Genomic DNA, 21,741 nt, shown 5'->3' on the forward strand with positions numbered 1-21,741 from the left:
CTTGACAAACATTTGCATACCAACACGCATTTCATAACACTTGTCACTTTCTGAAGGCTTGTTGTGCTCTAGTGTGAACATTTCCACGTGTTATATTCTTTTTTTCATGATGCTGATATATGGTCAGTTATTTGGTCTAATAGAGGCTAGAAAGGGAGTGGTTATCATTCAGATATAACGGTAACATTGAAGCCAATGTATCTCTATGAGTCTGCCTTCCTGGTGGTGATCTCACTGCTGTGAGGAAAGCTGCTGCCATGCTGTCTCCTATAACAGTAATGAGGCTTGTTGAGTGGACACTCTGTTTAAAGTGTGCACTGGGGAAATGTTTTTGTATTCAAGAAACAAATTCCCAAATCAAGCAATTTGTTTCTGGAATACTAAAAACCAATGAACTGGTGCTTAGAGAACTTTTCCTCGCTGTGTGAGCCCATTAATCATTCTCCCTGCCCATGTCTTCTATGCATTAAGCAAAGGCAGGGGGAGTGAATGACAGTTATCACACTCCAAATAGTACTTTTTCTTTTTAAATAAGTAAGCACAGACTGGACATATTGTTACTGAATCATACTAGCAGCTCACTGCGATCCTGGTCTCTAACCCATACCACCTTCCTGAGAAAGCTTGGGTCTACTCTGCTTCTCTACCCTCAAGGTCAAGTGGTGCTAAAGTGATGTCCTTGGTTCTAAGTCGTGAATCTAATAGTAAAGTCAAGATTCGGGACACCAGTGATAAATGGTTCTGATTGACGCAAATAGTTACCCCCGATGGCCCAGGAACTCGAGAAAAATCCCTATACCCATTCTCTTGGTTTTTCTCTCTCTTTCTGTACTAGCAAGGTGATACAGAACAGAAGCACTATAATAAAAAAGGGGGGTCAAAAAGGGACACCGGAGAGCTATTACCAATTTAGACAATATAAAAATGCTAACAATATTCATTCTTCACACGTATTTATTTCACAAATTCAAATTGAATGTTTCAAGATTACTGAAATTTCAACCAACAACACAACATTTTCGCATAAACTCCATACAATAACATACAAATACAGCCAGTAACCATACAATTACTGCACTAACAGCCTGATTCTGAAGTGCATACAATGACTAGACATGCAGTGTACAACTAACTGATGATCCAGAGACACGTATACAAACTGTACAGAAAAACAGACACGCACACAGACATACACAAACCTAAATACAATAACCAAATACACATTCACATGCTGAGATTAACCGTGGGTAGGCACAGCAACTGCAACCAGTGGAACTCGGTGCAGCTGCACTGAGTAAGCCAATGTATATTGCACAAAATAATCAAAGATACACAACAGCAAAGGTACAGAAAGAAAATGAATAACAGCTGTAACCACACAGAAGAGTTTGAGAGACTGTCAGAATTAAAGAAATTCTCACTTTCATGCTTACAATAACCAGTAACAAACATGTCACTGAACATAATACTAGGATGAACCATGAAACCTCAAAGATAGATGAACACTCACATCTTATGGATACACAGTTACATAGTAATTCAATTTCCAGGGCGAGCTACTGAAAATACAATCAGTATGCAACCCACAAATAAGCACAGCATGATATGTGCACAAAAAACGGGACAAAGCTAAATAATTTAACAGCTTGTAAAACACAGAGGTACAAAGTCACAATAAAGAAAACTCAGTCTTAGACAACGTACAGGTTTAGAGTAACAAAAGAGCTGAACACTAATTCAGATTGCGAGCAGGAGATAAGGTAGGCCCTGTAACTAGCCTGGTAGTGCAGCGTCTGCCCACATCTTCATGTGTTATGCCGCCTCTCAGGGAACGCAGTGTGATGCCTATTTCCACGAGCACACACATTACAAGCGCCGCACTGGAGCAGTTCAGGCAGAGGATCGCAAGTGCCATTGGCACCGAATAGGCAATCCTTTCAATGAAGCAAGGCAAGCACGCTGTCATAGAGAGTTAATACTAGGTGGTGGTAAGTCATAGAGAAGGACTTGCATGTTGCTGTCTCAAAAAAAGGAAACATTGTAAAGGCAAAAATATTTTTTCTCTGGGGCACTGAAATTCCTTGAACCTCTTCTACTGATATCTCTTTTGCTCCACATTCACATTAGCGTAATTTTTTAAAGCTGATATGGCCGAACGAGGTCAAAATCGCTGGGCCAAATTTACAAGGCATAATGTATTCAAAAGGGGCCCGAAAAAATAGAAGAAATTGTTTTGTACCACTTTTTTAGCACTTTTAACGCCTGATCAGAACAGGCATTAAAATGGAGGCACACCATTGACTACAATGGCCCTCAATGGGCTTTGCAAGATTAGCATCAATATTTTAATACTAATCCTGCAAAGCTCCAAACTAGCGTAAAAAATAGTAACGCTAGTTCCCCTAACTACCGCCATGGTGCGCTATATCTTAGATACGGCGTACACATGGTGGCGTTGGAGGGCTCCTTGGGCGGTGCAAGAAAATATGGTGCAGCGCCACTTTTCGTTAAATCAGGCTCTAATTAATTTCTACTGCGTTTGGAATAAACAGCATAATAAACAAATGCACACTAAAGAAAATGAACATGTGCAAGCTACATTGTTTCTACTATTGCGGGGTTCAAAAGTTAGTTTGGCTCCAGCATTAAGCTGGCTTGTAGAGAAACATACCCGGTGAGGACTGGTCGCTGGTGAGCACTAAAGTTGCCGGAGTTGGGCGACGTCTCCGAATCTGTAATGACAAAATGCAATAGAACAAGTCAGCAATAAACCACCATTGAACAAGATTGCAACAGTAAAAAGAAAACATGTTTGATTTACACTAAAATACAAGAGGTAATGGTGCATACAACTAGGCTTTTAAGATGGGAGCATTGCTAGTGTCAAGTGAACAGCGGTAGTGTCCACTCTCGCCAATAAAACCGCACAGCTGCGACTGGCTAGGTGGGTTACTTCATCTGTGGCACTCCCTGCCTCTTACTTTAATAAGAGATGGCAAATCTTCAGTTGTTGGTTTTTACCTTTGCAAACATCATGATGAGGCTATTGATTCCATACTTCGCCACATTTTATGGCAGGGGAAGAAACCCTATACCCATTTGACAACTTTACAGTTGAATAATGAAGATGGAGGTTTAGCACTTGTGCACTAGAAGAATTATTACCATGCAGCATTCCTTGATTGGCTGGTGCGCATGGCAGATATGAGCAACTAGTCAGATTATTTTTAGTTCCAGCAGATACGTCACAAGGTTGATATCTGGCTTCCGGTCTTTCTAAAAATACCAAGACTACCTAAAATGCACAAGATAAAAGATACCTTATATCATGGTCTTTAGATATGTAAAACTTCTGATTCCTGGGTTTCATCTCCATGTTTGGTTGAGGGGCTGCCCACAGCTGAGATTGTAATAAGAGATCTTAGCCATAAAGGCATGGGAAAGGGCAGGGGTTTGCAGGCTACAGGATTTTATCTTGAATGAGTCAGTGAAATCTTGGGAACAGCTCACCACCAATTATTCAAATGTATCCCCCATACTTGTATTTTCCTCTAGATCCATTAACAGAGTTGTGATGTTACAGAACTAGTTAAGTTAATAAAATTTTCTCAGCTGGACAACTCCAGATCCGTTAAGTGTTGTTTGTTATGTGCCCCATGTTTATGCAATTTACAGTATGGCAACAACAATTTTTTATTGCTACACTGGTAGCCAAATCGCTAATATTGCACAAGTGGAGATCTCAAGACGTACCTACTTTTGAGCAACGTTGGGGGAAGATGAGGTGGGTGCAACACCTTGAAAAGCTTTATGCTCAAATGAAAGGTGCCCTAAAAAAATATGGGGAGATATGGCATGACTCGATCAATTGAGTTATCATGGGAGGTCTTGCAAGTTTCCCACACCACATCAGCTTTGCTGCATGGCTCCCTAGGTTGGGGTATTAGCGAAGTCTTGCATTTTATGATATTTTGTGTCTTTGTAGTTTTAAGCATTTTGACAGATGTTTAAAAAATTATAATTTTGCATGGAGGGTATGAACTCTTAAATCATGATTGATGTTTGCATTATAATTATGGATTTTGTCTTATTGAGTATCCTTACGTTTTCAGCTGGCTGTATATAAATTTGCATGGACGGCATGAATTCTTGAATCATGATAGGTGTTTGGATCATAACTATGGATTTTTTCTTTCAGATTACTAAATAAAAAATAAAAAAAATTAAAGAAAGGAGGTGATAATAAGGCAGCTTGGTTTGGCAGCACATTGGCTAATGTCACAGGGAATTTATGTGGGCCAGTTTAGGAAAATCCATTATTTTAGAAAATGGTCTTAGAAACTGAAGCCTTAGAATTAGCTTTGATAGCATTTTGGCATTTGTTTGAACCAAAACAGAGGTCATAATTGACTTCATGACTCAATAAACTCACACTACCTTAGGCTTCAGAACATGAGATCAAAAGCACTGTGATTATTATCAAATGTATCTATGGCAGATGTGTAACCTTTGCTTTCCTGTAAATGCATAATTAGATGCTTTCCCAAGGAGAAATATTGGTTTGTGCTAATGTAAGTAGAGATAACAATGTACCAAGTAAGCGCTTAAATTAATATGCATGACGAGTGATAAGACACATTCAATGCTTTCAGAGACTATAAAAGATGTTGTTCGTGATGACAAAGTTGAGTGCGGTATCAGTCGCTGAGCTCTGCTGCCCTCCTGGCCGTGATTCATAAATGCTCATATTATTTGCCAAACAGAGTTGTGTCGTTTTTTAATTTCCTGACTACACAATATTTGGCAAGCCAGCCAGGAGCCGTCTTCCCTCCCCCAGACTGCGGCTGAAGGAGGCACGCTTGCGCTGCTTGAATACAACACTGCGTGGAAATCAGGTGAGCATACACCTGCTTATTCAAACAGGTAGTCGGGGTTCCAGATGTTGCTGTCCTAAAAGGTGAGGAGAGGTTGGGCTTCGTACCTTATTTTTTTTAATTGCTTGATTCTTTTTGCCAACTATAATATGAGGGAATGCATGCATGATTTATGTGGGGTTTAAATGCAATATTATGTTGTTATGCCACAAATGAATTGTGCTTTCCCGGTCAGACCAGAAGACAAGCTAGTGGGTTTAAATGCAATGTTATGTTGTTATGCTACAAATGAATTGTGATTTCCCGGTCAGACCAGAAGACTAGCTAGTACGAATACCCTTTTGTGATAAGAGGAAGGGACGACAGGTAGCAGTGCATTACACAGGGGGGCAGCCCCTGGAAGGGACATTCATTTGGTAATGCCCAGCAGGTATCTCGGTTAGATCCGGAGGGTCAGAGTAGAAGTAGTGAGGTGGACCGGGTAATAAGTGGTAAAACGTCTGACATGGTAAGAGATGGTCACTTGACTCACTTTACCGGCGCCAGCAGACCTTGCTCTGAATGAGTCAGACACCCCGCTCACCAAATTCCCAGATTGAACACATCTGGAAGGCATCTTTGAGGGATAGCGACCGAGGATGAGACATCAGTGGGGAGTGTGACGTTTAGGTAAGGGGACAACCAGATGGTTAGAGTCAGTTGGCTTTGCCCTGAGCACGGTCAGACCCTTGGTTGCAAACCTGAAAAACGCAACAGTAACAAGTGGATGCATTTTATGAGTAATGAGTGAGAAGGAGGACAAAAAAAGTACAGTGTTTTATATTCATAAGGCTCAAGTTATAGAGAAATGGCAGGATTCCCTACCAGTTGTCACACAGACATATATAAGTGAGGAGGAGAGGGTGCGAGATCTCTGCCATATTTTTGACATCCCAAAAGACACCCCTCAAGTGTCCCGTAAGTGAGGAATAATTAGTGTAGATAAAAACACAGGGTGCCAAAATAAAACATCCCAAAGTAAGTGAAGATTGATAATAAATCCCTATGAGTGAGGTTGATGATTCTCTGTGGCAGGAAACAGATACCATTGAGTTATAAGTAGTATTTAAATGAGCTCACGGGCAACCCCCATGTCCATGCAAAACCCTGCAGTTTGAAATAATAACACAGTCACCCCTTTTATTAGAGGCTCTTCTTGATGCATTTCTCACAGATATTTGTAATTTCACACCCTTGAACAATGAATGGCTCAACACATCCCGAGCACCACAAGTAGTTATCTACATACAAGACAATGTTATAACAAGCATTGTGTCAGGTACTAATCCACTCAGACCCCCCACAAAATCACCCGCCCCAGATATCACCGTAGAAAAAGTGTTGTGCAGATTAACGATAAGTATGGCTGACGTTCACCAATTTGGTCTCACAACAATATATGTGAAGTCAGGCAATACTGAGTGAGATTGTCCCTGCATATCACTGCTATAGGTCAGCAACAGTGGTAAAGGCAAATACACATTAAGAAGGGAGACAAGGACCGAAAAGGGATACATAGTGCAGCGGTCAGACTGCAAGAGGTATGCATAGGAAACACACGTCCTGTGGGGACCATGGACACCCCTCTGGACCATATGGTAAAAACCTTCCCTTTAGATAAAAAGAGAATACTAAAATATTGTAAGCAGTGGCATAAAGGCACTGAGGATCACGCCAAATCATGGCCAAAGGAAGGAACATTTGACGAGGACATAGCTGAACACATATTGACTCATTCACTCAACTTATAAGAAAAAGAAGAGACAGAAAAGGGAATCTATTCTGTCACTATGGTGGGTATTCTGTCATGAGAAGACAAATGTGAAGTCAACCGTGCCCGAAGAGTTAGTGGCGCAAACACAATCAGAACCCCCAGGAAAGTCTCAAGGGGAACCCCTACCTTATGGTCTCTACCCTATCCTGCCAGCTGCAGGGTACCAGGTTCCAATTTGGGTTGAGCCTAAGGAGGAGAGGTTAGAGGTGCAGGGAGCGGAGGCCACCCCGCTCCCTTCCCATTCACTCCTCAAGCTGACCCAGAACAGCGTGGTAGAGACAGGCTAATAAGTGCGTTGCAGCATACGGTGAGGCAGGCACAGCGGTCTAACAGCCCCACCCCCTCCGGGGGCAATGGACTATAGGGCATGTCACTCCTAGGCTTGGAGACACATCTGCAGACACTCTGAGAGAGGCAGCAGAGGAATGGATAGAAGAGGAAGAGGAATGGAAGAGACATACAGACGTTGCAATATGAGGAGCCCTCGGATGGCTAACAGTGTGCACCAGGGGAGAAGGTGATGAGGACTGAGACAATGGGCTTAATAGAAGTGCGCACAAACAAGGGGTTAACAGAAGGCAATATAATTTTTGCCCTACACGAGAGTTATTAATGACAGCAAGAAGTACCACAGATACAAAAAGGAGGTCAATTCTAAAAACAAGGTCAGATTTGACACCCATAGAGAGAAAAGAGCAAAAGGAAGGGAGCTATTATCGTCAACCCTTCTCAGATGAATTGGCGAGGTGGACCAAAAAGGAAGGAAGAAAGCCATGGCCTTGACAAGGGCCTTTTCAACCCTTTGATTTAGCGACTGCAGAAGATTGCATATGGCAGGGACGGAGTGGCCCAGGTTGGAATTACCCTTACATGCAAGAATGCCTTAGTGTCTGGGAGCCGTATGCTGTAGACTAACCAACTAAAGTGACATGTGGTACTAGACAAGATCCAAGGCTAAGCCTCAGGTTAGTGAGCCTTCGACCACTAACTCAATTGTCCTTATTTTTAAGGGAGGGCAGGTACCAACATATGTGCCATGGCCTCAGATTAACAAAGAGAATTTAAAAAGGGCACTGCCCCCGCTGTCTGAAGGTGCGGAAAAATGGATAGGATGCTTTAATAAACACACTACTGGAGTCAACCTCGCTTTAGGTGATGTTAAATGCTTGCTCAGTTCATTAGTGGGAGACGAAGTACACCCCTATTTTTGTTAGAGCAGGCTTTCCTCAAGTGACATTGATAAATACACAGTTTGATGGATCATCTTTTAACAACGTCCGCCAACATGTTTGGCATGCACTTCGGCGGACGTATCCAGATAGACCAGACATTGGAGCCCTTATGGCAGAAAGTATAAAGCCTACTGAGGATATTGCAGAATTCATTACTAGAATGAAAGAACAATGGGTGCAGTAAATAGGATGTAACTGGGAAAACACGGAAGGAAATGCAATTTTGTTTTATAATGTATTAAAGAGAGGCCTTCCCACTGATATACAAGCAAGCTTAGATGGAGTGGTGGTAATAGAGGCTAAACCATGGCCCGAAATACAGGCCTAACTAATACATTATTTTAAGCGAAAACAAGAAAAGGACAAGGAAAGAATAGAACAGGCAGAAAGTGCCACAGCTAAGTTGGTGCAACAAAAACTTAAGAAACTGAGTACAGAAGGGGCACTTGTGACTGCGCCGCCAACAACTGTTGCAACACCAGTGCAGGTACAGGTGCCAGGAGGATAACCAGTAAGTGATGCGAGAAAGGGGCAGGGAAGCTTTTTAGGAGAGCAAGGGCAACACAGGGAAAAGACAAGGAAGCTATAGGGCAGGACAACAATGTTATTATTGCTGTAAGAAAGGAATGCAGGGCCAGGAAAAATTATGAGAGAGCACAAGGTTGGATTAGCAAGCAGGGGCAGGTGAGACCACAACATGTGCAATGGGCACCCCAGCAGCAAGCATTACAGGAGCCCCCGCAGGGCCCTCAAGCCCATTGGGTTGCTGTAGGAAAGTACCATCTTGCCTGGCATGTTACCCCCATATTTCACTGTATATATGTTGTTTTAGTTGTATGTGTCACTGGGACCCTGCCAGCCAGGGCCCCAGTGCTCATAAGTGTGCCCTGTATGTATTACCTGTGTTATGACTAACTGTCTCACTGAGGCTCTGCTGTTCAGAACCTCAGTGGTTATGCTCTCTCATTTCTTTCCAAATTGTCACTAACAGGCTAGTGACCAATTTCACCAATTTACATTGGCATACTGGAACACCCTTATAATTCCCTAGTATATGGTACTGAGGTACCCAGGGTATTGGGGTTCCAGGAGATCCCTATGGCTGCAGCTTTTCTTGTGCCACCCATAGGGAGCTCTGACAATTCTTACACAGGCCTGCTACTGCCCTCCTGGGGTCCAGCCAGGCTTGGCCCAGGAAGGCAGAACAAAGGACTTCCTCAGAGAGAGGGTGTTACACCCTCTCCCTTTGGAAAAAGGTGTCAGGGCTGGGGAGGAGTAGCCTCCCCCAGCCTCTGGAAATGCTTTGATGGGCACAGATGGTGCCCATCTCTGCATAAGCCAGTCTGCACCGGTTCAGGGATCCCCCGGCCCTGCTCTGGCGCTAAACTGGACAAAGGAAAGGGGAGTGACCACTCCCCTGACCTGCACTTCCTGTGGGAGGTGTCCCGAGCTCGTCCAGTGTGCTCCAGACCTCTGCCATCTTGGAAACAGAGGTGCTGCTGGCACACTGGACTGCTCTGAGTGGCCGCCTTCTCGACTGTTTTCCTGGTGGTGCATGCTGTGGGGGTAGTCTGCTTCCTCTCTGCACTAGAAGCTTCGAAGAAATCTCCTGTGGGTCGACGGAATCTTCCCCCTGCAACCGCAGGCACCAAAGAACTGCATCACCGGTCCTCTGGGTCTCCTCTCAGCACGACGAGCGAGGTACCTTGAACTCAGCAACTCTGTCCAAGTGACTCCCACAGTCCAGTGACTCTTCAGTCCATGTTTGGTGGAGGTAAGTCTTTGCCTCCCAACGCTAGACTGCATTGCTGGGAACCGCGTGTTTTGCAGCTGCTCCGGCTCCTGTGCACTCTTCCAGGATTTCCTTTGTGCACAGCCAAGCCTGGGTCCCCGGCACTCTAACCTGCAGTGCACGACCTCCTGAGTTGTCCTCCGGCTTCGTGGGACCCTCCTTTGTGACTTCGGGTGAGCTCCGGTTCACTCCACTTCGTAGTGCCTGTTCCAGCACTTCTGCGGGTGCCGCTTGACTCTGAGTGGGCTCTTTGTCTTGCTGAACGCCCCCTCTGTCTCCTCACGCAATTGGCGACATCCTGGTCCCTCCTGGGCCACAGCAGCATCCAAAAACCCTAACCGTGACCCTTGCAGCTAGCAAGGCTTGTTTGCGGTCTTTCTGCACGGAAACACCTTTGCACGACTCTTCACGACGTGGGACATCCATCCTCCAAAGGGGAAGTTTCTAGCCCTTGTCGTTCTTGCAGAATCCACAGCTTCTACCATCCGGTGGCAGCTTGTTTGCACCCACAGCTGGCATTTCCTGGGCATCTGCCCACTCCCGACTTGATTGTGACTCTTGGACTTGGTCCCCTTGTTCCACAGGTACTCTCGTCAGAAAATCCATTGTTGTTGCATTGCTGGTGTTGGTCTTCCTTGCAGAATTCCCCTATCACGACTTCTGTGCTCTTTGGTGAACTTAGGTGCACTTTGCACCCACTTTTCAGGGTCTTGGGGTGGGCTATTTTTCTAACCCTCACTGTTTTCTTACAGTCCCAGTGACCCTCTACAAGGTCACATAGGTTTGGGGTCCATTTGTGGTTCGCATTCCACTTCTAGAGTATATGGTTTGTGTTGCCCCTATCCCTATGTGCCCCCATTGCATTCTATTGTGACTATACATTGCTTGCACTGTTTTCTATTGCTATTACTGCATATTTTGGTATTGTGTACATATATCTTGTGTATATTTGCTATCCTCATACTGAGGGTACTCAATGAGATACTTTTGGCATATTGTCATAAAAATAAAGTACCTTTATTTTTAGTATATCTGTGTATTGTGTTTTCTTATGATATTGTGCATATGACACTAGTGGTACTGTAGGAGCTTCACTCGTCTCCTAGTTCAGCCTAAGCTGCTCTGCTAAGCTACCTTTTCTATCAGCCTAAGCTGCTAGACACCCCTCTACACTAATAAGGGATACCTGGGCCTGGTGCAAGGTGTAAGTACCCCTTGGTACTCACTACAAGCCAGTCCAGCCTCCTACATTGGTTGTGCAGCGGTGGGATCAGTACTTGCAACTACTTACCACTTTGTCATATTGTACTTTCCATAAGAGAAAAATATACAAAACAAGTTCAGTGTATGTACACCTAACCAAAAAGTTTTGCTTTTCTTCTCTTACTCTTTTGCTAAGTGCTGAAAAGTACCTCTAAAACTTTCAAAAAGTTCTTTAAAAGTTTTAAAAGTTTTTTTCAGTCTTTTAAAAAGTTCTGAAAACTTTTTCTTTCTTTTTCTGTCCCTTAAACCTTTTCTATTATGTCTGGTACAGGTCAAACTCTGGATCTGTCCAAGACTGCTTATGACCACCTTAGCTGGAAAGCAGCAAGGAGTCTCTGCGTTGAAAGAGGTTTAGGGGTAGGGAAGAATCCCTCTAGAGAACTATTAGTTAACATGCTCGTTGAACAAGATAAGACCTTAATTGGCACTTCTGGTGAGAGATTAGCTGATGGCTCCCACTCTGATTCTGGGGCACCCCTAGTAAAAGAGTTAGAAGGGAACCTTCCCAACCTGCCCCTTAGCAGGCCACCTAGCATAGCTGGTGCTAATGTGACTTCTCATCACAGTAAGAGTGTTACTTCCCATCACAGTAGGAGTGTGACTTCTGTAGGCCAGGCTGTTAGAGTGCCATCTGTTAGGGACAGGTCTCCCTCTGTTCATTCACACCATTCTTCTGTGTCAAGGCATGCCCAACCCACCCTCCCTGAAGACAGAATGTTAGAAAGGGAACTCAATAGATTGAGAGTGGAAGAGTCCAGGCTGAAGCTTTAAAAGCAACAGCTGGATCTAGACAGGGAAGCATTTGACTTAGAAAAAGAAAGACAGAGGTTGGGGTTTGGACCCCATGGTGGCAGCAGCAGTATTCCAAATAGTCATCCTGTAAAAGGGCATGAGTCTAGGAATCTGCACAAGATAGCTCCCCCTTACAAGGAGGGGGATGACAGTAACAAGTGGTTTGCTGCACTTGAGAGGGCCTGTGTTGTACAGGAAGTCCCTCAAAGGCAGTGGGCTGCTATCCTATGGCTATCTTTCAGTGGAAAGGGTAGGGATAGGCTCCTTACTGTTAAAGAAAGTGATGCCAATAATTTTACAGTTCTTAAGAATGCACTCCTAGATGGTTATGGCTTAACCACTGAACAGTACAGGATCAAGTTCAGAGAAACCAAAAAGGAGTCTTCACAAGACTGGGTAGACTTTGTTGACCATTCAGCGAAGGCCATGGAGGGGTGGTTACATGGCAGTAAAGTTTCTGACTATGAAAGCCTGTATAACTTAATCCTGAGAGAGCATATTCTTAATAACTGTGTGTCTGATTTGTTACACCAGTACCTGGTAGACTCTGATCTGACCTCTTCCCAAGAATTGGGAAAGAAGGCCGACAAATGGGTCAGAACAAGGGTGAACAGAAAAGTTCATACAGGGGGTGACAAGGATGGCAAGAAGAAGGATGGTAAGTCTTCTGAGAAGGGTGGGGACAAATCTAAAAATGAGTCTTCATCAGGCCCACAAAAACACTCTCGTGGGGGTGGTGGGCCCAAATCCTCTTCAAATCAAAACAAAGAAAAGAAACCATGGTGCTATTTATGTAAAATAAAAGGCCATTGGACAACTGATCCCAGTTGCCCAAAGAAAAGCACCAAGCCTCCTACCACTACAACCCCTGCTGCTACACCTAGTGCCCCTAGTAATAGCAGTGGTGGTGGGAGCCAACCTACTAATAGCCAATCCAAGGGAGTAGCTGGGCTCACCTTTGGTAATTTAGTTGGGGTTGGTCTTGTTAGGGAGACTACAGAGGCTGTGTTAGTCTCTGAAGGTGCCATTGATTTGGAAACCTTGGTTGCTTGTCCCCTTAACATGGAGAAGTACAAGCAACTTCCCCTAATAAATGGTGTTGAGGTTCAGGCCTACAGGGACACAGGTGCCAGTGTTACAATGGTAATAGAGAAACTGGTCCACCCTGAACAACACCTACTTGGTCACCAGTACCAAGTGACTGATGCTCATAACAACACTCTTAGCCACCACATGGCTGTTGTGAATCTCAACTGGGGGGGGGGGGGATTACTGGTCCAAAGAAAGTTGTGGTTGCCTCAGATTTACCTGTAGACTGTCTACTAGGGAACCATTTAGAGACATCAGCTTGGGCAGAAGTGGAGTTGGATGCTCATGCAGTAATGCTGGGCATTCCAGGGCATATTTTTGCTTTAACGAGGGCTCAGGCCAAAAAGCAAAAAGGACAGGGTGATTTGGATCCTGGAAGAATGGACCAAGTGCTCCCTAAACCTAGGGTTAGTAAAGGCAAAACACTACCTACTATCCCTCCCTCTACAGTGGATTCAACTTCTGAGGAAGAAGAATTTCCACCCTGTGCAGAACCTACACCAGAGGAGCTGGAGGCAGACACTGCTGAGCTTTTGGGTGAAGGGGGGCCTGCCAGGGAGGAGCTGAGTGTGGCACAGCATACCTGTCCCACACTAGAGGGTCTAAGACAGCAAGGTGTCAAACAAGCAAATGGGGATGTCAGTGACTCTCACAGAGTTTACTGGGAGGACAACCTCTTGTATACTGAGGCAAGGGATCCAAAAGCTGGAGCTGCCAGGAGATTGGTGATTCCTCAGCAATACAGAAAGTTCCTCCTAACTTTAGCCCACGATATTCCCCTAGCTGGACATTTGGGGCAAATGAAAACTTGGGACAGGCTTGTCCCCTTGTTTCATTGGCCTAGAATGTCAGAGGACACAAAGGAATTTTGTAAGTCCTGTGAAACCTGTCAAGCCAGTGGCAAGACAGGTGGCACTCCAAAGGCACCCCTTATTCCACTACCTGTGGTTGGGGTTCCCTTTGAAAGGGTAGGGGTTGACATAGTTGGCCCCCTTGACCCTCCTACTGCTTCAGGCAATAGGTTTATCTTGGTGGTAGTGGACCATGCCACCAGATATCCAGAAGCAATTCCTCTAAGGACCACTACAGCTCCTGCAGTGGCAAAGGCCCTCTTGGGAATCTTTTCCAGGGTGGGCTTCCCAAAAGAGGTGGTATCAGACAGGGGAAGCAATTTCATGTCTGCTTACTTAAAGGCCATGTGGAAGGAATGTGGTGTTACATACAAGTTCACCACACCCTATCATCCACAAACAAATGGACTGGTTGAGAGGTTTAATAAAACTCTCAAAGGAATGATAATGGGACTCCCTGAAAAACTCCGCAGGAGATGGGATGTCCTGTTATCTTGCCTCCTTTTTGCTTACAGGGAGGTACCCCAAAAAGGAGTGGGCTTCAGCCCCTTTGAACTCCTTTTTGGACACCCTGTGAGAGGTCCTCTAACACTTGTGAAGGAGGGTTGGGAACAACCTTTAAAAGCTCCTAAGCAAGACATAGTGGACTATGTACTTGGCCTAAGATCTAGAATGGCTGAGTACATGAAAAAGGCCAGTAAAAACCTTCAGGCCAGCCAAGAGCTCCAAAAGCAATGGCATGACCAGAAGGCTGTTCTGATTCAGTACCAACCAGGGCAGAAAGTGTGGGTCTTGGAGCCTGTGGCCCCAAGAGCACTCCAAGACAAATGGAGTGGACCCCACATAATTGTTGAAAAGAAGGGAGAAGTCACCTACTTGGTTGACTTAGGCACTGCCAGGAGTCCCCTTAGGGTGCTCCATGTCAATTGCCTGAAACCCTACTATGACAGGGCTGATCTCACCCTGCTCATGGCAACAGATAAAGGACAGGAAGAAGAGAGTGACCCTCACCCTGATCTCTTCTCTTCCACAGAACAAGATGCTCTAGTGGAAGGTGTGGTACTGGCAGATTGTCTTACTGCTGAGCAGAAAGACCACTGCATAAATCTCCTGGGTCAGTTTTCTGAACTCTTTTCTACTGTGCCAGGCACCACTTCTTGGTGTTAGCACACTATAGATACTGGAGACAGCTTGCCTGTCAAAAGTAAGATCTATAGGCAGCCTGACCATGTCAGAGACTGCATAAAACAAGAGGTGCAGAAAATGCTTGAACTGGGAGTGGTTGAGCACTCTGAAAGTCCATGGGCCTCTCCTGTGGTACTTGTACCAAAGCCTCATTCCAAAGATGGGAAAAGGGAAATGAGATTTTGTGTTGACTACAGAGGTCTCAACCAGGTAACTAAAACTGATGCTCACCCTATACCCAGGGCAGATGAGCTAATAGATACACTGGCATCTTCCAAGTATCTAAGCACCTTTGATTTGACTGCAGAGTATTGGCAGATCAAGTTATCAGAGGATGCAAAAGCAAAAACTGCATTTTCAACCATTAGAGGGCACTACCAATTCACAGTAATGCCTTTTGGATTGAAAAATGCACCTGCCACTTTTCAAAGGTTGGTGAACACAGTCCTGCAAGGGCTGGAAGCTTTTAGTGCAGCATAACTAGATGATATAGCTGTCTTTAGCTCCAGCTGGGATGATCACCTGGTCCACCTATGGAAAGTTTTGGAGGCCCTGCAAAAGGCAGGCCTCACTATCAAGGCTTCAAAGTGCCAGATAGGGCAGGGGAAAGTGGTTTATCTGGGACACCTGGTAGGTGGAGAACAGATTGCACCACTTCAGGGGAAAATCCAAACTATTATAGATTGGGTTCCCCCTACAACTCAGACTCAGGTGAGAGCCTTTTTAGGCCTCACTGGGTACTACAGGAGGTTCATAAAGAACTATGGCTCCATTGCAGCCCCTCCTAATGACCTCACATCTAAGAAAATGCCTAAAAAGGTATTATGGACAGCAAACTGTCAGAAAGCTTTTGAGGAGCTGAAGCAGGCCATGTGCTCTGCACCTGTCCTGAAAAGCCCCTGTTACTCCAAAAAATTCATTGTCCAAACTGATGCATCTGAATTAGGGGTAGGGGCAGTCTTATCACAACTTAATTCTGAGGGCCAGAATCAACCTGTTGCTTTTATCAGCAGGAGGTTGACCCCTAGAGAAAAGCGTTGGTCTGCCATAGAGAGGGAGGCCTTTGCTGTGGTCTGGGCACTGAAGAAGTTGAGGCCATACCTGTTTGGCACTCACTTCATTGTTCAGCCAGACCACAAACCTCTACTTTGGCTAAAACAAATGAAAGGTGAAAACCCTAAATTGTTGAGGTGGTCCATATCCCTACAGGGAATGGACTATACAGTGGAACATAGACCTGGGAGTACCCACTCCAATGCAGATGGACTCTCCAGATATTTCCACTTAGACAATGAAGACTCATCAGGTCATGGCTAGTCTTATTGTCCTTCGTTTGGTGGGGGGGGGGTTGTGTAGGAAAGTACCATCTTGCCTGGCATGTTACCCCCATATTTCACTGTATATATGTTGTTTTAGTTGTATGTGTCACTGGGACCCTGCCTGTGTAGTGCACAAGTCTGGGAATGAGCCCTAATCGGGAACATCAACAGATCAGTTTCGACCACTGGATGGCGCTGCAGTGAGAGACAGAAAGCCAATGCATGTTCAAACGAGCACCAAAGGCACCGAAACACGGGTTGCACACAATCCAAAACTGGTCGGAATGACAGAGACCAGTCACACTCCAAATGTCCCAGGAGTGTTGCTCCAAAATGCTGCATCATGCGTTCACGACACAGCTGCGCTGACGGGAGCAGCAATATTGGATCTCGTCGTGGCGGGACAGCCATTGCGAAGAAATAGCAACAATAGCAAAACTCCGGCCAACAAAGCCAAAGTAATCGGGAAACCCCCAAAAATGCTTTCGAAAATAGAGTGTATAGCCGAAGGTATCAAACCGAATATGGAAGAGAAGGTGTGAGCAAAACCAACACCAACGGCTTTGAAAATATGTGCAATACCAGCAGTGCTGGATGCATTAAATATACGTCCCACAAGTTCACTGAAGTGACTCGGAAAGTTAGTATTCAAAAGGGACTGTATCTCCGCCGATGACCTTGCCACCTGAAGTGCGTAGGTCTCGCTAGCAGATGTAAGGGCCACATGCTTTTGAAACAATAAAGCTTTTAGCCGACTCAACTTGTCGAAATTAACCTTGGAAGTAGCAATATGAGGCCCGATGTCCGCTACCTCCCTAATTTGAGTGGGGGGAAACAACACATTCCCGCAGCACGTAACGGGCTTGTTGACAACGACAACGTAAACTATTCCGGCACGCATGCCACAGCAGCGTTCGCTGTTAAGAACAATGTAACTGCCGTTAGAAAGCACCTGGAAAGTGTTTTTAATAACCGGGACTGGAACTCCCTTCAGATAACAAGCTAAGTTAGCAATCGAAGCGTTACACTCTCCGTGCAAGGACAGCTGTTTACAAACCATGGAATGGCTGACAGAAGCTTCGCATTCGCTATCGCTAAGAAAAACCTCCCTCAAACCATTAATACATCTGTATTGAAAGGGAAGCTCCCACACATCGTGTATGTAACTGTCTCCCAATAGTTCATATCTACCCACCGGAATGTGCTTCAAACAAGAAGTAAATTGCAGAGTGGAGATAGGCAGATTAATAACCCCATGAATCAACCACTCAGCTGACGGAATCTCAGCAACCATGAAAGGCAGTTTCTCCAATTTCTCAATATTCAACATGACATACGTCGCTTCCTTTTTAGCCATCAGCTGTTGTTGACGAGTCAAATTAAAGGAGATAAAGATCTCTCTGGCACGAATGTGCTGCCATGGAACGCGACCCGCCTTCAAGGTCTGAAGAGTCCAACCCAGCTGCATGATGGACCGCGTCTGACTTTGCCCATGATATAAAGAAGACATGTCCGATTTAATAATGTCAATAGTAGAGGAAACAATGCTGTCAATCGTGTAAACACGGTCAGAAAGGGTATGCATGCCATTATCAACAACAGACAAAGTCTGCAGCAGATTTTCCTGATCAATCTGCCTTAACCGGGCGCCAGCCTCCTGTTGTGAAAGCTTCCAAATCTCATTATAAACTTCGTATAAAAATCTTTTCTTCCGTGGTACCTTGGGACCTGAAAAAAATTCTTGTAAATCAATATCATTAGACAGTAACGTGAGATGTGACTTAACTGCATCCAGCGTGGATGACTTTAACCATTGCTGACAAAGCTTCCCCACGCTGTATGTAATTATAATATCAGCATGTTCTGGTGAAATGTAACGAGGGTCTGCCCTACTAGTCCTGAACGCCCCTGAAGAGGTGACAAAACGTTGATGACACTTTTTAGTGTCTACAGGCCATAATAACCACCCGCCCGGATGTAACGATGAAGTGTTAAGCGTACCATTCTGGACCCAATGTGTAAATTCACTAAAAGTAGCATTCACATAGTGCTGCCAGTTGTTTAATTTGGAAGGGACAGGTATACTAGGCAAATTCAACTCTCTAATTGTCGCCAAGCCCAAACAGCTAGTCTGTTGTACTGTGTCATTGAGGAAAATCATCTGCACAGGGATAATACATGCTCTAAATAATGTATCCCTGCCTTTGCATCTGCCAATTTTTCGTACCCCAAACACTTTTCAAGTCAAAAGTCTTAAACCAGTATTCATACCCCTCGGCCGAAAGTTTAGATACAAACAAATTTGAATACAGTAATTTAGTATCGGTCAATAAAATTAACTTATTAGAATGCGGTGCAACTTTAAAATAGTAAGACTTAGCATTTCGCTGATCATGCCCAGAAAAATATGCAAATTTATCATAATACGTTTTTGAACTCCCTTGTGGAGGAGTCAAGCAATGTTCCCATTGCACATAATTAAATATGGACTTAGGGCTACTAGCTTTATGAATAAAGTTGTGTCCATAATAGTTGTAGCAAAACATGTCACCATGATTATCTCTAAATTGGTAAGCATCTTCATTGTCATAGACAGTATAATATTGCAAATCTGTTAGCATAGAATCTACTGTCTTCACATCTCAATCATCAGAAACAATGCCTGGTATAACAATATAATTCATTGATAACTTGAGGACATATACGGTATTTGAATCAATTCAGTGGGACCATATATATCAAATATTACTTTATCCCACACAATCCCATCCGGAATCGGTATTGCAGAAATGTTTACATTGGACAAGTCTCTTCGAACCATATGAGACGAAAAATGTGGTTTTAACACGGTCTCCACGTGCTCAATGTCAGATCGATCAGGAAGAAAATGACCATGTATTACCAGAAAAAAAGTAACCACAAATCCCAACCACAAAAAAAGAGTCATTACAGCCATTAAAAGCCACAAATAGTTCCAAGGAAAAACAAAATACGTGCGTTTAAGCCAACACAGCAGCTTACGTGGACCTCGGACAGAAGACATCGAGGACGAGGAGTTGGACACTGCATCATCAGTGTCGTTGAAGCAGCCAGAGGCAGTTCTTGCAAAAGGTGCAACTGTGAACAAAGAAGCAGATGGAGGCTCTCGCCTTGGCACACTATAAACCACATGTTCAGAAACCTCAGTAGAACGTACAGCAACTTGATCAAAAGATTCCAAATTAATCGTCGTCTGTGGAACAATCGCAAGATCATCATCCACCCTCCCCAAGCTCGGAGAGGAAACAGCGTCGGTGTAAATCACCTGCAGCAGGACTTCTTCCCCAGTAGCGAGAGGGATTCCGGAACTACTGGGTGTCCCTCTTGGTCTGCTGTGCAGAATCGGCCACATGTTGTAACTTGACATTATCAATGGAAACAAAGCGATTTCCTTTGGCCCCTTGCAGCGGCGGTAAAACCACAGTTCTTGTGCCGCTTACCCCTAACACAGGGACAGGTGCTCGATAAGAAGGACCAAATTCTTTCTTTACTGCGACCTTTTCACGCACTAGATCCCCAATCCTGGGTATCCAACCAGTAGGTGTTACTGGCTCATTCTTAATTCCTGAGGAGGCAGCACTTGCAGAAGAGTTATCCTCACGGAATTGTTGTAAATCCTGCAAAACAGTGACACGATCATTTATGTCAAAGGGCGTAACTGTCGCCTCCACACCAGGACCATCCAGATCAGGAACATACATTTGTGTTCCAAACAGGCACTCATATGAAGTACGACCCCCCCAGTGACCTTCTAGGCAAGTTATTAAGTGCTCTCTGTACTCCATACTGGTGGGCTAGCCAACTACGACCCGTACCTATAACGCTGGCCGTTAAGGATTGCTTTAAATCACGATTTAAACGCTCCACAACAGAATTTCCCTCGGGATGAAATGGAGACGAGAATTGGAGTTGGACCCCCAACGAAGCCATGGTGTCCCTGAATGCCTTAGAGGCAAAAGCAGGGCCCTGGTCCGAATGAAAAGCCGCAACTGCAAATGTATCGACAAAGATGCGCAAATCTTTAATAACAGTTTGAGCGTCAGCCGAGCGTTGTGGCCATACCCACACAAATCTGGAGCACGAATCTACAGCAACCCAATATATATTTGTATGCACTATCTGGTGTCAGTGGAACACAATGATCCAAGTACACACACTGTAAAGGTTTATTTGAAATCAGAAGGGGCGTCTGCTGCAGGCGTCTAGCCGACGAAGCTTTAATCTGTTGACAAAATTCACAACAAAGGACATATTGCTTTGTCTCATTATAGAGACCAGGCCACCAGTAACGAGCCTGTAAAAGTGAAATCGTGGCAGCCACACCAGCATGTGCAGACGCCACCCCCTCATGTGCTGCAGAAATTAATCGAGGTCTCTCAATTTTATTGGGTAGTTCACGCATACCAATGCCTGGAATATTAACAACAGCATTCAGCGCACTACTCAAGCAGTAACTATATTTAGAAGGAAATCCCTTAGGAAATGGCGTGCCATCAGCCGTAGCCTTTATGGCAGCCGAAATCTCTGTGTCTGGTTTGGAACTCGAACGATTCACTGCGGCCACAGTGGCGACAGCCACTGCCGACTTTGCAGCTTCATCAGCCAAAGTATTCCCAGCAACATGTATTCCAACGCGCTGGTGTCTAAGTGTATGCACAACATGGACCTTAAGAAGCGTTTCTTTCAGATCCGCAACCTTACCCCACAACAATTTATGTTTAATGGTGTTGCCTTTAGAATCTCTGAACCCATTCAACTTCCAATAGTGCAGATATTCATTGAAAGACTGAACACAGTAGTAGGAGTCACAGACCAGCAAGGTCAAAGTCGCCGGATCCGCGTGTTCCAACGCTAACAATAGAGCTTTGAGCTAAGCCAGCTGTGCCGTGCAATCTCCCAAAGTTTTAGTATAAGTATGTCGGGGGCAGAACACTTCCCCCTCCATAGTGCCGTTCACTACCGCACATGCAGCAGAATACTGTTGTTTAGTCCCAACCGCTGGTTGCGCAGAGCCATTGGTATACATGACCACCTGATATTGGTCAATAGGCAATGTGCCAGCAGGGACTGGGTACTCCATTTCATATTGAAGAAATTCTTGAGTCTGCAGTTTAGGGTCAAATATGTAATCTACATCAGTGGCTGTCAAAGACGTAGCCCATTGTATCCATTGCGGGTGTAAAGCTTTCGAATTAGGAACACTCGCTTTTGTAACAGCCTCTAAGGCCGGAATCGGGGAAACGACAATGATGCGTTGGCCCTGGGCAAGCGGACTTTCTTTAATCACAGCCATCTGTACTGCAGTGAGTATTTTCTCAGTCTGTGCAAATCGTTGTTCTGCAGCAGAATACAAGTGAGACTTGTATGCAATCGGGACTGTCTCACCCTCATTAAAGGTGACATACGTAAACCCAACAGCCCCAGGTATCACCCTGATGACTAAATGTGTCTTATTGTCCCGTGTGTGTAAGTGTTTAACTGCTAAGAGATCA

General features: G+C 44.7%; 1 protein-coding gene across 2 annotated transcripts in view; it reads right to left on the reverse strand.

The window, feature by feature from the left end:
* PPP1R1A (protein phosphatase 1 regulatory inhibitor subunit 1A) overlaps positions 1-21,741 on the reverse strand; it is a 756,923-nt gene that overhangs the window by 364,294 nt on the left and 370,888 nt on the right. For both annotated transcript variants that reach the window (XM_069231033.1, XM_069231032.1), the window contains exon 2: positions 2,672-2,732. In XM_069231033.1, the coding sequence (XP_069087134.1) occupies positions 2,672-2,732 (61 nt within the window). The remainder of the gene's footprint in view (positions 1-2,671; positions 2,733-21,741) is intronic.

The sequence above is a fragment of the Pleurodeles waltl genome, chromosome 4_2 (genome assembly GCF_031143425.1).
Source record: "Pleurodeles waltl isolate 20211129_DDA chromosome 4_2, aPleWal1.hap1.20221129, whole genome shotgun sequence".
Lineage (NCBI taxonomy): Eukaryota > Metazoa > Chordata > Amphibia > Caudata > Salamandridae > Pleurodeles > Pleurodeles waltl.